The sequence below is a fragment of the Sapajus apella genome, unplaced genomic scaffold (genome assembly GCF_009761245.1).
Source record: "Sapajus apella isolate SASKATOON/1434 unplaced genomic scaffold, GSC_monkey_1.0 scaffold175, whole genome shotgun sequence".
Taxonomy (NCBI): domain Eukaryota; kingdom Metazoa; phylum Chordata; class Mammalia; order Primates; family Cebidae; genus Sapajus; species Sapajus apella.
This window is the reverse complement of record NW_022437115.1, coordinates 686,509-703,958: the sequence shown is the minus strand read 5'-3', so window position 1 is coordinate 703,958 and position 17,450 is coordinate 686,509. Positions and strand designations below refer to the sequence as shown.

The following is a 17,450-nucleotide window of genomic DNA, read 5'->3' as shown; positions in this document are numbered from 1 at the left end:
CCTGGGTTCAGGCAATTCTCCTGCCTCAGCCTCCTGAGTAGCTGGGATTACAGGCGCGTGCCACCATGCCCAGCTAATGTTTTGTATTTTTAGTAGAGACGGGGTTTCACCATGTTGACCAGGATGGTCTCGATCTCTTGACCTCGTGATCCACCCGCCTCAGCCTCCCAAAGTGCTGGGATTACAGGCTTGAGCCACCGCGCCCGGCCAATCACACATTTTAAACTCATAGTTTATGGGAAGGTGAACCGGAAGAAACATTTCAATTTCCCCTGTGTGAAATGGATAATTTCCATGTTATCACTTGTGGTTCTTGTTCTTTCTGACCATTAGCATTTTTAAATTGTATGATAAAATATAAGAGGAAATTAAAAGTAAATAAAACTACAGCAGTATAATAAAGGAAAGGTAAAAGTAAAAGCTTAAGATTTAAGCAATAAAACATTTTAGAAGGAAAAAAAATAAAAATCCTCAAGATGAGAAAATTAGCTAAAATATATATTCTCCTCTTCCTTCATTCTTTCTCTTTTCAAATTTTTTTGCAAGAACATTCAACAGCTACAAATTATACATTTTTCAGTAGTATATTGAAATGTAAATATTTTGGAGGCTATGCCTTAATAAACAGAGAGAAATTTATTTGGGAAATATTTGTGGGGAAAGGATTAGGTTAAAGCATTTTTTAGAAAATAAGACAGTGGGAAAAATAAACCTTTCTAAGAAAGAGGAGACATAGACAGGAAAGTACTGTGATTTAAGAGATACAAGTGCCCACAATAGCCTTGTCTCACATGGGTCAGAAGGGCTAGCTTCCAACAACTTGACTGTTCACTAGAAACCAGGTCCAAGTTGAGCAGATTCCACTTATGGGTTTTTCAAGAGGATGCGTCCTATGATCTCTTCCTCATAAGCTTCCTCAGGCCCTGTTTCAGGTCTTTGTTTCTCAGGCTCCAAATGACCACACTAGTTTTCAAGCAATCGTTCTTAACCAGATTGACATGGTCAGTGTTTATTGTAGAAGTTAAGATATCGCATCCCTGCTGCACTCCGCTTCTAACTGTCTCCAGTTCCTTATCTTCCATTCCCACCTCTACTGCTATCCTCATGATTTCTTCTCTCTGAACCTTATCCCTCCTGCAACCTATGGTCCAGGAGAGCCCTGCCAGATGGTGGGGCGCCATGGGTAGTCGATGCAAATCTGAGCAGCCGCTACCGCCGGGCGTGGCAAGTTGTCCCAGGGACTTGGGCGAGAGTTTGGACGAACGGCAGCGGGAGGAACCCTCCCACTGAGGAAGGCAGAGTAGAAAGCAGAGAGACAGACCATAAGGCCTGGCAGGCCCCACATCCACAGAGCTTAAACCGAAGCCCTCACTAGAGAGCTAGGCAGCAAATACACCAGTTTGACCCTAACCAGGAAGATCGAGCTCTGGGAGAGGCCATTGGGAAGGCGGAGCCAATCTCACCTTGGCAGTTTAAATTCTGAAGACTACTTCAGAGTGTTGGATGGAGAGAAGATAAAGCCTTGGGATGAGGTTTGGGGAAGCCAAAGGCTATTGTGTGCATTATAAGTGACCTTAAAGATGAACCTCGGGGGATTGCTGGAGTCTGTCTGGGTCCAAGAGCCTCCAAGTGGTGCAGGGGCCTCTGCCTGGACTTGGGGTGCTTGTGAGAGAAAGGCCTCCATAGAGAGCTCTGTGGGGGTCGAAGGGGCTGGAGACCAGTTTGGAGGGGCGTGAGGGCAGGTTTGTTGGTGGAAGAAAGATTCAAACAGAAGTGACCGTGTTGTAGCTGCTCTCGTGTGGAAAAGGGGAACCGTGAGCACAGAGTGGTGGCGGTTCAGGCTCGTCTGCATGGATGGCGACCTGGCCCCTAGTAGCAGGAGGAGAGCACAGCTGGGTGGAGAGCAGGTCGTTCAGTAGAGCAGGCGCTCAGGGCTAAGCTCGGCTTTTCTGTTTCTGTGGAACCGGCCCTGTATTCTGTGTGCTGGGAGGCACCCAGCTGGTGCCCGTGGGTCTCTCTTGGCACCTTGCGGTAGTTGCTTTTTTCCTCCACCGGGCCTTATCTTTCCCTTCTGGGTGTTTTCCAGCCTCTGGGTGTTTTTACACTCAGGGCTCTGTACAGCCATTGAGGCCCTAAGACCATGTCTTGGATTTGGGAACTTCTCTGAGAATCCTAAAACATCACCCTGGCTGTGCATGGTGGCTCGCCCGTGTAACCCCAGAGCTTTGGGAGGCCAAGGCAGGACAGTCATTTGAGGGCAGGAATTTGAGACCAGCCGCTGGACAACATGGTGAGACTCCGTATCTACCAAAAAAAAAAAAAAAAAATCAGTCTGGTGTGATGGCATACAACTGTAGTCCCAGCTACCAAAGAAGCTGAAATGGGTGATTGATGGCGCAGTGAACTGGGATCATGCCACTGCAGTCCAGCCTGGGTGACAGAGAGCAATCAACTATGTTAAAAAACAATATTAATAAAAAATAAAACATTACCATTTTGGGCTAAAATTGAAAGTAACAATCAAGCCAGAGGCTCTTGTTTCCTGAGGTGGCTTAGTCCTGCTGCCCTCCCTGCCTTTGGCAGCCCGTTCCACTCCCCGTGCAGTGGCATGCAAGAATGTGCACCTCCCACCCAAAGCTGCACAAAGCTAGGGAAGTCTTCCTGGCGTTTCAGACATGCACTGAAACCTTTATCTGTTTGGCTCATTCCTGTTAAATAGTAACCGTTTTACTAGCTGGTAATCCTATTTCCGTGTACACAATGTAACCTCATAACCCTCAATGTTGTCTGTGAAAAGTTGAACCAAACAGGAACTTCTGTCTCCCAAGCTTTCTTAGGATCTTTCAGTCTCTTGTACTTGTGTTGACTTCCTGCCCAGAGAGGAGCCCACAGTGTTCTGTGGGGCAGCAGAGCTGGGGGCTGGCTCTGCCCCAGTCAGCCTCGGGAACTACCTGCCTGGGCTCTGCTCTGGGCATTTTCCCCTTCATGTGGATTTTCTTTCCCCACCACCCCGCGCCCCCTCCACTTCCCTTATTTCAAGGTTTTATTTATTTATTCATAATTTCAACTTTTCTTTTAGAGCCAGAGGATCCAGATGCAGGTTCGTTACATGGATAGATTTTCCTTAGAATTTGGTATTTGACACAGGAATAGTCTTATTGACCTGTAGCCACTTAAAAAAAAAATTGGAATTTAAGTACATTGATGGAATAGTGAAATAGCCTGGGCACAGTGGCTGTCGCCTATAACCCCAACACTTGGGGAGGCCAAGGCAGGTGGATCATTTGAACCCAGGAGTTTAAGACCAGCCTGGCCAACATGGCAAAACCCTGTCTCTACGTAAGGTAAAAAACAAAAATTAGCTGGGTATGGTAGTGCGTGCCTGTAGTCCTAGCTACCGAGGAGGCTGAGGTGGGTCGATCACCTGAACCTGGGAGACTGAGGCTGTAGTGAGCTGTGATCCTGCCACTGCACTCTAGCCTGGGCAACAGAGCAAGACCCTGTCTCTGGAAAAAAGTAAAAAAGAGGCAATAGTGAAGTAAACCTTTTCTTTTTGGAAGCAGGAGGCTGAAAGTCTTTACATCATTGTAAATTTGTAAACTTACGTTGTAAACAAAGGGCCAGTTGCTTGTGTATATAGATGAGTTGGTGGTTCTTTTCTCCTTCTCTGAGGAAAGGGAAAAAACTGTATAATTTATGTGAAGGATTCATTTTCGTTACTTATTCTCATTTTCTGTTTGAGGTAGTTCAGTATATTGGAATTTATTTCTGCGTTGACTTCTTTTATGCAGACCTGGCTTCCCGAAAACATCTTCAAACCTTCTAGAATAAAAGTGTTGATGGGAGCAAGGCATACCCAGGTTCCTTATCTGTGTAGCAGCTGTGCCACACCTTTCTCCTAGAAGGAGGCAGGTTTTCCCATCGTCCCTGTGGGGTAGAGTGGCTTCCATATTTGCAGGGGGGCTTGGTGGGAAATGGAGCAGAGCAGTGGTGAGGGCCTGGGTGATTGAGGAGGACTTGCTGGCGGTGAGGGCTTCTGCCTCCTCTCCTTGTACAGGAGCCTGTGGATGCGTCCTGGTGAGGGCAGCTCACTCAGAGTAAGCCTGGGCTCTCTCTGGCCTGTGCTCTCTTTTCAAGAACCTTGGGGAGCTTGGGGTATCCTGGAGGCTCAGACTTGGAGTGAGGTTTTGGAAACGTGTGTTACGACCTTTCTGTTTGAATCTTTCTGGTATGTAGCCAGGTGTGAAGGCTCTGCTCACCAAACAGGAGGGAGAGGAGGGTGGGCAGGTGTGGGCGGGGCTGGCTGGAGAGAGTAAACGCTGTGGGTTTTGGGTATGGGCGGGGCTCCCTGGAGAGGATGGACGCTGTGGGCTTCAGTAACTGCAGTGGCTCTTCTGTCCCCATCTGTGCATGACTGTCAGACTAGCTGCCACTGTGCTTCCCACTGTGCTGTGGACTCCAGACGCTCTCCTGAGGGCCACAGCTGCCTTGAGCTTGCTGCCATTCTAGCTTAGGCTGGATCACCCACCCCCGACAGAGAGAGGAGCTGCCTTCAAAATGGATTTTCCTGCATGGTGGAAAGTGGAATTTACACGATAGAGGAGAGAGTCCCCATGCTCCTATCACCAAGAGCAGCTCTTCCCATCTTCATATGGTTTATTTTGGTCTTTTCCAGATTGGCATTTGTTTAGGCATGGCTTTGACGTATGGGGCTGGAGAGCGTTTTTTTTTTTGTTGTTGTTGTTGTTTTAAAAAAACAGATTAACTGCTTATTGTAAAAAATTCAGTCAGTACTAGTGACCTGATGCCCAGCATCCTCAATTAGTTTTCCCTGTAAACATTCCAGTGTGCATCGCTGAGATACAAATCTTCTTTATAAAAGCCTAACCACAATACCATACTGTTATATACATAAAAATTAACAGTAATTGCTTAATATCTCAGAGTGTGGGGTCAGAGTTAAATTTCCAGCTGTCTCCTGTACATCATAATTTTTATTGCTTACTTGAATCAGGATTCAAATAAGTTGCGCCCAAATTTTTTAATTTTTTCTTTTATTTTGCCATTAAATACCCTTCCCACCAAACAGATTTATTTTAATCTGTAGCTTCCCCCATTTTTATTTTTTCCCTTGCGGTTTGTTGAAGAAGCCAGGTCATTTGCATCTGTGTGGCGCTAACATGCTCCTCTCTCCTGGCAGCTACATCACCTTCAGAGCTGATTCTTCCCTCCATGTTCAGACACTGGTGGTGGGTGTCCTTTATCATGCATCTCTCTGTGACATCAGCAGCATTTATGGACATAATTGGCCTACGTTCATTAACTCATTATAGAATGCAGAATGGTCACAGCTTAATACATTCATGAGGTGGAATTCATTGAAGAGAAACTTCTCCCCAGCAACTGTTGGGTTAACTCATGATATCTTTTCTTTTTTTCCTTTTTTTTTTTTTTCCCATCTCAGAAGCCAGATCCATAGTTTTTTTCAACAGAAGTTCAGGTTCGAGATAAGATCATCACAGATAATCGTGGTATCATTTGTAAAGGAAAAGTAGAACAAATGCTTCTTTTACCTTTTCATGCCATTTTTGAAAAACCACAAATTGGTTCCCCATTATCTTCCAATAATGATTAATTTATTAAAAAGTTATTAGTCTTCCTCACACCATACACAAAAGTTCACTCTGGGGCCGGGTGCGGTGGCTACGCCTGTAATCCCAGCATTTTGGGAGGCTGAGGCGGGTGGATCATGAAGTCAGGAGTTCAAAACTAGCCTGACCAATATGGTGAAACCCCTCTTTACTGAAAATACAAAAATTAGCTGGGGCATGGTGGCACATGCCAGTAATCTCAGCCATTCGGGAGGCTGAGGCCAGAGAATCACTTGAACCTGTGAGACGGAGGTTGCAGTGAGCTGAGATTGTGCAGTTGCACTCCAGCCTGGGTGACAGAGCAAGACTCCTTCTCAAAGAAAAAAAAAAAAGCCAAGTGTGGTAGCAGGCACCTGTAATCCCAGCTACTCAGGAGGCTGAGGCAGGAAGATCCCTTGAACCCGGGAGGCGGAGGTTGCAGTGAGCCGAGATCACACCATTGCACTCCAGCCTGGCAGACAAGAGCAATACTTAGTCTTTTTTTTTTTTTTTTGAGATGGAGTTTCACTCTGTCTACTCAGGCTGGAGTGCAGTGGCGTGATCTTGGCTCACTGCAACCTGTGCCTCCCGGGTTTAAGGGATCCTCCTGCCTCAGCCTCCTGAGTAGCTGGGATCATAGGTACCTACGACCACACTCGGCTAATTTTTGTATTTTTAGTAGAGATGAGGTTTCACCATGTTGGTCAGGCTGGTCTCCATCTCCTGACCTTGTGATCCGCCCACCTCAGCCTCCTAAAGTGCTGGGATTGCAGGCGTGAGCCACTGCACCTGGCTGAGACTTCGTCTTTTTTTAAAAAAGAAAAAAGTTCACTGCGAATGTAAGAGCAAAAACTATGACACTTTTAGGAGAAAGTATAGGATTAAATGACCGTTGAGTTAGGCAGTGGTTTCTTAGATGCACTGCCAAAAGCATAAGCAACCAAAGAACAAGGTAAGTCAGATGTGTATCAAGTGTGTATCAAGCCCTTTTGTACTGCAAGTGATGTCATGAAAGTGAAAAGACCCACAGAACAGGAGACAACATCTGCTAATCATCTATCTGATAAGCAACTTGCATCCAGAATGTAAAAAATGTTAGAAGGACTGGACGTTTCTCCAAAGATGAGATACACAAATGGCCCATAAGTGCATGAAAAGTTGCTCAGTGTTTTTAGTCATTAGGAAGGTACAAATCAAAACCACAGGGTGATACTACTTCACACCTACTAGGATGACTGAGATGAGAAGACAGATGACAACAAATGTCGGCCAGGATGTAGGGGGGATTGGAACCCACATATGCTGTGGGTGGGAATGTCAGATAGTACAGCTACTTTGGAAAACAGACTGGCAGCTCCTCAAAGGGAAGTATAATTACCATATGGCCCTGCAATTCCACTCCTAGGTATGTACCCAAAAGAAAGGAAAACACACTTTCAGACAAAACCAGGTGCTAGAATACCCATAGCATTATTCACAAAGCCAAAAGGTAGAGACAGCCCACGTGTCATCAGGTGAGTAGGTAAGCAGGTGGTGCATCCGTACAGTGAGGGAATGCCATCCAGCTGTAAGGAGGGGTGAGGTACCGAGGCATGCTACCAGGCACATGGGCTTTGAAAACATTGCCCTCAGTGAAAGCCTGCCGGGATCGCGTTGAGCCTGGAGATGAGCTTTCTAGGTGCTTCCATATTAACCCGTGTTAAGTGTTCTGACCCATCAACGTGGGATATTTTTCTGTTTATTTAGATCTTTATTTCAAAAACGCTTTATAGTTTTCGGAGTATAAGCTTTATTCTGCTTTTGTTACATTTATTTTTATTTTTTATGTTATTCTAAATAGAGTTATTGGTGGAGCACGGTGGCTCACACCTGTCATCCCAGCACTTCGGGAGGCCAGGGTGGGTGGATCACTTGAGGTCAGTAGTTCAAAACCAGTCTGATAACATGGTGTAACTCCGTCTCTACTAAAAAATAAAAGAATTAGCCAGGCATGGTGGCACGTGCTTGTAATCCCAGAGACTGAGGCAGGAGGATCGCTTGAACCCAGGACGGGGAGATTGCAGTGAGCTGATGTCACAGCACTGCACTCCAGCCTGGGCATCAGAGCAAGACTCTGTCTCAGGGAAAAAAAAATTTAAAAAAAACTAGAGTTGTGAGTTTTATTTTTGGATTGCTCCTGGAAAACGTGGAAATGCAGTTGGTTTTCTTGCCCTGTACCCTGCTGAGCTCTCGTTAGTTGTAATAGCTTCTTAGTGGAGTCCCCAGGACTCCGCACACAGGAACCTGTCATCTGTGATTTGAGCTAGTTTTACTTCTTCCCTTTCAACCTGGCTGTCTTTATTTTCTTCCCTAATTGCCCTGGCTGAGACCTCTGGTACAGTGTTGGCTGGGTCTGGTGAGTGGGGCCTCCTGTTCTTAGGGAGAGCATGCATTTGTTGGCCACGGGCTATATGTGCCCTTTGTCAGACTCGGCCCTCTCTTCTGTGCCTTGGCTATTCCATATTTTTGTCTTGCAGAGGTGGGGAATTTTTGTTAAATGCATTTTCTGCATCTATCAAGATGATCAGGTGTTTTTCTTAAGGCTTTATTCTAATGAGACGCAATGCATTTTCGAATTTTGAACCAGCCTTGCACTGTGGCATATATCCTCTTGGTCATGGTGCTAGTTCTTTTTAGATGTCACTGCATTGGTTTGCTGGTGTTTTGTCCAAGGGGTAGTCACATTTTGTGTAGAATTTTTCTGTGCTTTGTGGGTTTATGGATAAGATGGCCACTGGCACCCTTGGCTTTGAAGAGAGTGTGAGTGTCCCCTGAGCTCAGGATCACTTCTTCAGGTCTTCCCTGCCCACTGGGCCCTCCAAGCATAACTGGCAGATCTGGGGGAACATGGGTGGTCCAGGGAGTTTCTTTGAGCCACCTTGAGGGTGGAGACAACAACCCAGTCAAGACCCCACTGTCTCTTTTCCCACTGTTGGTGGGCCCATGGCATGCGGGGGACAGTAGTGGCCAGCTCTGGGCCCCTGAGTATCCAGCAGCTGGAGAGGCATGAGCTTTGGCCAGTCTCTGAGCTTCTGGGGGGAAGTAACTGGGTGATCTCTGAGGTTTCCTAACACTCTGTCTGTGGCTCTCACTTCGGATGTCACAGATAGAGGTCAGGGGATCTGTGAGGCTGGATAGAAGGAAATTACTTATTTTTTGTGACCTTTCAGCAAAGTGTAACATTTCCTTCGATTATGAACATCAGCAACAAATGTCTGTGTCATCAGAAGTCACAGGTGTTCTCATGTCCTGCTGCAGTGGTCACATCACGGTAGTGATGCCACGCCAGTCGTGCCAAGCACTGCTGCAGGGTTACTGCGGCGTGACCTGCTACTGTATGATGCAAGTCACGTATTACTACATCACAGATCCATTATTTCAATATTTTGATAGGTATATGGATTCTAATTGCTTTCTCCTATAGTCCTGTGTATTTTATGCATTAGGAATGTTGTTCTGAGGGCAGTCATCTTCTCCACACTGTAGTGGCACTGTTTGTCTCTAGATTAACTAAGGACAGAGGTCCTTTTCCAAGAGGGTGACTTTGTATATCCCCAGAGGCTCAGAGTTCCACCTTTAGGAAGGTGGGGCAGAGGAAACGAGGGTGAGGGTGGGCAAGCCCTGAGAAAAGAAGGGAGGTGGGAAGACCCTGGGAGAGCCAGGAGGTTGGAGAGGGTGGGGAGGGGCTCCAGGAGATCTGAGCCCAGAGACCTGCTTGCAGAAAGCTTAGAAGAGCAGCAGCAGTAGTGGCAGTGAGGGTACTAACAGCGTGGCAGGCTAGGTTGTCCTCACTGACTTGCTCTGTGCACGGTGTGGCTGTTTAAAAACACATACTGGGCCCAGCACGGTGCCTCACGCCTGTAATCCCAACACTTTGGGAGGCCGAGGCAGGCGGATCACCTGAGGTTGGGAGTTTGGGACCAGCCTGACCAACATGGAGAAACACTGTCTCTACTAAAAATACAAAATTAGCTGGGCTTGGTGGTGCATATCTATAATCCCAGCTACTTGGGAGTCTGAGGCAGGAGAATCACGTGAATCCAGGAGGTGGAGGTTGCGGTGAGCTGAGATCGCACCATTGCATTCCAGCCTGGGCAACAAGCGTGAAACTCTGTCTCAAAAAAAGAAAAAAAAAAAAAAACAACACACATGGCTCTGTGTGCCTCAGAACAACCAGAATCGTTTAATTATGCATTAGATACATATTTTCATAGGAAAACATATTTTTAGACTTTTTAATGTATTTTAAAAAGTGCAAGTCATAAAAGCAACATTAATTACAGTAGAGAATGGAAACACATCCTGTCCTGCCAACAGACTGGACCCTCATCGTCCCTGTGCCACGCCTGACTCTGAAGGACAGAGTGTGGAGAAAGAGCTGCAGGGTCAGGGAGGCAAACGTCTTCATGACTTTTGATACTCATTGGAAAATTGCCCCCAGAAGCGATGCCATTTTACAGCCCCACCAGTAGTGCTGTGTCTGTCCCCTCAGATCCTTGCCAGCACAATGTATTTTTATTCTTTTTTCCCTTTGCCAGTTAGATAGGCTGTCGTGTTTTAATTTGCATTCGTTTGATTCGTTGCAGGGTTGAATGGTTTCATTTGTTTTTGGCTCTTGGTTTGGTTTTCTTTCCTCTAGGGTGGCGGGGGCGGGGGGGGCGTGTTTGCGGATTTCCTTGGTGTTCTTGGCAGGATCATTAATGCAGGGTCCTGGCAGGATGCAAATGCAGCCATGAAGCCTGTTTGTTTATTTTTTGAGATAGGTTCTGGCTCTGTTGCCTAGACTAGAGTACAGTGGTGCATTTATGGCTGACTGTACCCTCAGCCTCCCCGGCTCAAGTGATCCTCCTTTCTCAGCCTCCCAAGTAGCTGAAACTAGAGGTGCACCACCATGCCTGGCTAATTTTTGAAATACTTTGTAGAGACAGCGTCTCACTATGTTGCTCAAGTGGTGTCAAACTCCTGGCCTCAAGCAGTTCTCCTGCCTTGGCCTCCGAAAGCAGTGGGACTGCAGTCATTAGGCACCGTACCTGGTCAGTCATGAAGTCTGCATGAAAGTCGTTCACTGAAGGGAAGGAGTCTGCTCAGCAGAGGCTGTGAGGTTCTCTCAGGCTGGCCAGAGGAGGGCAGGTGGAAGGCACAACTCACAGCAGCTGCTTGGTGGTCCCGGGCTATACTGTGGCTCTGCTCTGTCACAGCTCCTCTGTGGAGGAAGGCCTTTGGGCCGGAGGCCTGAGTCTTACTCCCTTTGTAGCGCCTCAGCTCCCAAGCCGTTTGTGATGGAAAGGAGGTTGTTTCTGGCCTGTCTGTTGTGTCCCTGGGCGCGTTTAGATATCCGAGGTCCTGCAGTGAGCCAGCCAGGACCGTGTCCTCATGCCCTCCATTGAGTGAGTGCCACCTGCAGAATGCTGGACATTTGTGTGCAGCTCACTCTCCAGGCGTGTGTCAGGCAGGAGTGCCAGGGTGGAGGGCGCCAGTGTGCAGGTGTCAGGCAGGCGTCTTTGAGCAGGTGAGTCCTGAGCCAGCGCTGGTGTGCCCTGGACAAGCCTGGCTCCCGGGGGTGCATGGCCCACCGTGTGCAACACCCACCGCACAGCTCTTGATTGTCACAGATTGTGAGTCCGAATGTGACCTTCTCTCTCCTCTGCAGCCAGGGCCAACTCGTTCGTGGGAACAGCGCAGTACGTTTCTCCAGAGCTGCTCACGGAGAAGTCTGCCTGTAAGAGGTAAACACTTTCATCCAAGTCATACTTCCTTTTCTTTAACTTACAAACCAATATTTGAAAGAGTTAATTTGGTGGCCTTCAAGTAGCTAAGCATACTTTGAAAGAAATTAGCATTTTGTTTTTTAAAGTGCATTTTCCCTGGTGTACACACATGTCACGTTAGTGTTACATTCTAAGCTTCTTGGGTTTGCTGATGCTTTCTGGTTACAGATTTAATCATTTCTTAAGGAAAAACTATTGAGTGAGGAAAGCGAGGCTGCCATGTGTATGGAGCCCAGGCTTCCTTGGTGCTGCCCTCTGTCGGGGTGGAGGGGAGGGAGCCCGGCCTTAGGGTTGCACAGCCACACACCACCTACAGTGGGACAGGGCCCTGCAGAGCGCAGGGAGGCCCTAGAGGGTGGCAGGTGTGGACGGGAGGAGGTGTCCAGCAGGCATGAGTGTCTTTGAGGGAGACAGCTAGGCCTTGGTGGTGGCCTCCCCAGTGAAAATGAACAAAGTGCAGGTGGTGCAGGGGCTGCAGGGCGGGTGCGGGTCAGGGAGGGGAGAGTGGAAAAGCACCTGCAAGGGCGCCACTGGCAGTGGAGGGGAGGATGTCCAGGGAGCTGATGGCAAGGGTTGGTGAGAAGTCTAAGGTGCTGTCTAGGGTGTCTGTGAGGCAGGGTGAGAGGCAGCATCAGAGTCTGGAGTTTCAAGTCTGGGGAACAGTTTTGTGGAATGAGGGTGTGGCTGGGGTTCCTCCTGCCCCAGGCCAGTCAAGCGCTACTGAGGGCTGGGGTCAGCTTCAGCTGCTCGGCCTGCACGTGCTCTCGTCAGTCAGCAGGACCACAGGAGTCCCACAATGCCACTCCCCTGCTCTGCCAGGTTACCAGAGGCACTTTCCGAGTGAAATGAGCCACCCTGAGAGAAGGAATGATCCTGGGGATGGCAGTTCTGGATTTCTGAGCTTCACAGCCTAAGGAAAAACTGTGGGAGGTGGAGCTGTGGCACAGACGTGATGGGAGGGTGGAAGGACTCAGCACTCAAGCTCAGCAGCTTGGCTGACTCCACGATTTTCTGTTATTATTCTATTTAGATAGGTGATTCGGTTTTTTTGCGAGGCAAAGTCTTGCTCTGTCACCAGGCTGGAGTGCCATGGTGCGATCTTAGCTCGCTACAGCCTTCGCCTCCCAAGATAAGCGATTCTCCTGTCTCAGCCTCCCAAGTTGCTGGGATTACAGGCGTGCGCCACCATGCCTGGCTAATTTTTTGTATTTTAGTAGACACAAGGTTTCACCATGTTGGCCAAGGTGATCTCAATCTCTTGACCTCATAAGCCACCTTCCTTGGCCTCCCAAAGTGCTGGGATTACAGGCGTGAACCACTGCACTTGGCCTATTCATTTATTTTTTAAAGGTAAGATGAGGTCTCGCTCTGTTGCCCAGTCTTGTGTTGAACTTTTGGGCTCAAGTGATCCTCCCATCTTGGCTTCCCAAAATTCTGGAATTAATTATAGGCATGAGATATGGCACCTGGCCAGATACTGAGTTCTTAGCATGGCCAGACACTGCTTTAGGTCAGAGCTTCCCAACTGGAGCGATTCTGCTCCCCAGCAGACACTTGGCCCTGTCTGGATAGTTTTAATTGTCATAGCTCGGGCAGGGGTACGGCCGGCATCCAGTGGGGGCGGCGAGGATGAGCTGCTCAGCATCCTGCCATGGAGAGGACAGTCCTGCTGCAGGTGGGGGCGCAGTGTACCTGGCTGTCAAAGTGCATGTTATTGCCACCTGAGAGCTGGTGTTTCCTTGCTTGTAGATTTTACTTTCAAGGTGGAGAGCCTCTTTGGCATTAGTATGGAAAGATCTCCAAGCTCTACAAATACATGCATAGGACCCTGCTCTCTGTGAACAAGGAGGAATATGTATTCACGTTTGCTCATTTGTGCGTTTCAGGTTCTCTGGAGGGGTAGACACGGCGTGGATAATGGTAGTTGTCTACGGGGTGAGGGAACAGGATTATGAGAAAAGAATTACTGCATCTCTTTTTATGCTTTTTAATTTTTTAATCGTGTGATACTAAAAATAGTTAAGAACTTTTATTATAAAGAATTGAAAGAGGAGAGGCCTGCCACGGTGGCTCAAGCCTGTAATCCCAGCACTTTGGGAGGCCGAGGTGGGTGGATCACGCGGTCAAGAGATCGAGACCATCCTGGTCAACATGGTGAAACCCCGTCTCTACTAAAAATACAAAAAATTAGCTGGGCATGGTGGTGCGTGCCTGTAATCCCAGCTACTCAGGAGGCTGAGGCAGGAGAATTGCCTGAACCCAGGAGGCGGAGGTTGCGGTGAGCCAAGATCGTGCCATTGCACTCCAGCCTGGGTAACATGAGTGAAACTCAGTCTCAAAAAAAATAAATAAATAAATAACAAAAATTAGCTGGGCTTGGTGGTGGTCGCCTGTAGTCCCAGCTGCTTGGGAGGCTGAGGTGGGAGAATTGCTTGAACCCGGGAGGCAGAGGTTGCAGTGAGCCGAGATCGCGTGATTGCACTACAGCCCAGGTGACAGAGTAAGACCCTGTCTCAAAAAAATGATAGAAATTAATTATGATGGGCCGGGCGCGGTGGCTCAAGCCTGTAATCCCAGCACTGTGGGAGGCCGAGGCGGGTGGATCACGAGGTCAAGAGATCGAGACCATCCTGGTCAACATGGTGAAACCCCGTCTCTACTAAAAATACAAAAAATTAGCTGGGCATGGTGGTGCGTGCCTGTAATCCCAGCAACTCAGGAGGCTGGGGCAGGAGAATTGCCTGAACCCAGGAGGCGGAGGTTGCGGTGAGCCGAGATCGCGCCATTGCACTCCAGCCTGGGTAACAAGAGCGAAACTCCGTCTCAAAAAAAAAAAAAAAGAAGAAATTAATTATGAAACATTAAATCTTCAAACCCACTTACAGTCACAGATAATTGGGTATACAGATCTGTGCCTTTCCAGTCATTTTTTCTACGCATTTTATAACTGTTTGTGTGGGTTTTATGCCATTCAAGCCACATTGGGCAGGCAGTTTTGAGTCCTGCCTCTCATGATGAGGTAATGGGTGCCTCCCATGTCATTCGAATGACTTGTGGGTGTCTTTACCAGTCTGTGATTTTCTGTCATATGAACAGATTGTAGTTCATAAACCTTTTTCTTTACTGTTGGGTGTTGAAGGGGTTTCTGTTTATTCACTCACTGGCATGGGCCTGATATGCCACCCAACCTGCATGGGCAGGAGGAGGTCTGTTTGCCTGGGGTCGGGGTGGGGCTGTCCTGTTGTCCCTCTGGTGGATGAGACAGGGTCTGCTGAGCTGAATGAGGGGCCACCCCAAGTTCCCTCGTTTGGGTTTCAACAAGTGGCATGAGTTGGTCTAACTGAACATTTGATACACCCTTGTTACCTACACATTCCAGAAGTATAATACTGGCTTCCCCTTTAATTTTTTATCATATTACATCTAAATTCTAAAGTAAATGTTTGTGATAGAACGTTCGATAATTCACAGAGGTAAAAAGCTACCCCGAAATCCCTTTCTGCTTAAATTCCATGCTCTAGAGAAGAACCCATGAAGGCGCCAGGCACAGCTGTGCCCCCACTGCCCCTCCTCTCTCCACTGCTTCCACAATGAAAGGTTGGGGCTCTGCTGCCTGTTTGCCTTTGTTCCTCTCCGTTTTAACAAAACACTAAAGAAAGTGTGAACATTATGATCATCCATTTCGCCCATGCTACACTTGCCTGTCCCTGGCTTGAGTGAGCCCTCCGCCAGCACTGACTAGAGGGTGCTTCCCTCAGCTTTCTTAGTTGTCTTACTAGAAGAGGGTCAGCCCAATTCTCTCCCCTCCTGCCCCCTGCCTGGTCTATAGCCTCATGGTGCCAGGAGTGAGCTCTGCTGTGCTTCAGGATGACAGGTGTGTGTGGACTTTGGTAAGCCCTGTTGGAAGTGGCAGAGCTTTGGGGATAGCTAAGCGACCAGTGGTGCCTGCCGTGTGCAGACCCTCTGTGCCCAACTGATCTTTTTTTCTTTCTTTTCTTTTCTTTCTTTTGTTCTTTTTCTTTCTTTTTTTTTTGAAACAGAGTCTCACTCTGTTGCCAAGCTGGAGTGCAGTGGCACGACCTCAGCTCACTGCAACCTCCACCTCCCGGGTTCAAGCAATTCTTCTGCCTCAGCCTCCCGAGTAGCTGGGACTCTAGGCATGTGCCACCATGCCCAACTAATTTTTGTATTTTTAGTAGAGACAGGATTTCACCATGGTCAGGATGGTCTCAATCTCCTGATCTGGTGATCAGCCAACTCGTCTTAAAGGACAGAAGTGCATTGGAGGTAAAACTGGGGTCGTGTAGACAGAGTAGAAAATGAACTGGACTTTTCACTTAAATTTTACACGTCTTTTTTTGTTTTTCCTTAAAGTTCAGACCTCTGGGCTCTTGGATGCATAATATACCAGCTTGTGGCAGGACTCCCACCGTTCCGAGCTGGGTAAGGAGAGCTCTTCCTGGAACTCGGAGTCTGTTGGGGTGCACCCCAGTGGCCCGCAGTCCCTCCCAACATCGAGGTGGGTGGGGGAGGGCAGCACTTGGTGCCATGCCCAGGTAGGGGGCTCTCAGAGTGCAGGGTTGGGGTGGGTGTGTGGCTCTGCGAGGCCAGGGCTCTCATCCCTGCGTGTGGAGGCTTCTGGGACCCTGCCTGGGATGACTTTTTTTTTTTTTTTTTAATTTACAGAAATGAGTATCTTATATTTCAGAAGATCATTAAGTTGGAATATGACTTTCCAGAAAAATTCTTCCCTAAGGCAAGAGACCTTGTGGAAAAACTTTTGGCAAGTATTGTGAATTTCCTCTTGGTAAGGTGATCCCGTGCCACACCCTGAGTCCTCCGAAACCACTCTGAGGGCCAGGCGCGGTGGCTCACACCTGTAATCCTGGCACTTCAGGAGGCTGAGGCAGGCAGATCATCTGAGGTCAGGAGTTTGAGACCAGCCTGGCCAACATGGTGAAACCCCATCTCTATTAAAAATAAAAAATTAGCCGACTGTGGGGCTGGGTGCCAGTGATCCTAGCTACTCAGGAGACTGAGGCAGGAGAATCCCTTGAACCCAGGATGCAGAGGTTTCAGCGAGCCGAGATCACGCCAGTACATTCCAGCCTGAGTGACAAAGTTAGACTTCGTCAAAAAAAAAAAAACTAAACAAAAAAAACCCTCAAACCTTTTGAGTGCTTGTTTTCAATTCTCAGTGTCTGCTAGAGAGCACACCACCATGTCCCCCACCCCTCCCTGACCCCCAGAGCACCAGTTCGGGGAGGGCAGGCCCTGGGATCCTGTGCTGCCTCTCAACACTCAGCCCCTTTCCTCACACAGGTGAAAAGAAATTCTCAACCTCAAAATACAATGAACAGCAGTAAGGAATCTTTTACAGTATACAGTTAAAAATCCTAAAACAAGGAAAAAAAATGAATAATTAACAAAGAAAGTGAATAATCACTGTGGTGAGGAAGCTCCTGCAGTTGTGGAGTGGGCGTTTCTGGGACCCTCAAAGGCCACAGAGCTGTCTCCTCTAGGGCGTGATCAAGCCCACACCGCCACCCAGGGGAAAGAGGCGGGACAGGTCCGGAAAGGTTGGTGGCTCTGGAGCCTGGCAACCCTGGGGCCACCTGCAGGTGCAGGACTGACCCCGCTCCCAGAGTCGTGGTAAGGAGGGTTGTCCAGGGCCGATAGCACAGGAAACTTCTTGTAGAATATAAATTAATGGACCTGGGCCGGGTGCGGTGGCTCAAGCCTGTAATCCCAGCACTTTGGGAGGCCGAGGCGGGTGGATCACGAGGTCAAGAGATCGAGACCATCCTGGTCAACATGGTGAAACCCCGTCTCTACTAAAAATACAAAAAAAATTAGCTGGGCATGGTGGCACGTGCCTGTAATCCTAGCTACTCAGGAGGCTGAGGCAGGAGAATTGCCTGAACCCAGGAGGCGGAGGTTGCGGTGAGCCGAGATCGCGCCATTGCACTCCAGTCTGGGTAACAAGGGCGAAACTCCGTTCAAAAAAAAAAAA

General features: G+C 48.2%; 1 protein-coding gene and 1 non-coding gene across 5 annotated transcripts in view; one reads left to right on the top strand and one right to left on the bottom strand.

Moving 5' to 3' along the window:
- Nucleotides 1-17,450, top strand: part of PDPK1 (3-phosphoinositide dependent protein kinase 1) — an 80,107-nt gene that overhangs the window by 39,904 nt on the left and 22,753 nt on the right. For all 4 annotated transcript variants that reach the window (XM_032268144.1, XM_032268146.1, XM_032268145.1 and 1 more), the window contains 3 exons: nt 11,320-11,395; nt 15,812-15,880; nt 16,124-16,220. In XM_032268144.1, the coding sequence (XP_032124035.1) occupies nt 11,320-11,395; nt 15,812-15,880; nt 16,124-16,220 (242 nt within the window). The remainder of the gene's footprint in view (nt 1-11,319; nt 11,396-15,811; nt 15,881-16,123; nt 16,221-17,450) is intronic.
- LOC116542961 lies at nt 5,458-5,525 on the bottom strand. The gene has a single exon (XR_004265422.1). It is a non-coding gene; the product is annotated as a small nucleolar RNA SNORD50 (small nucleolar RNA).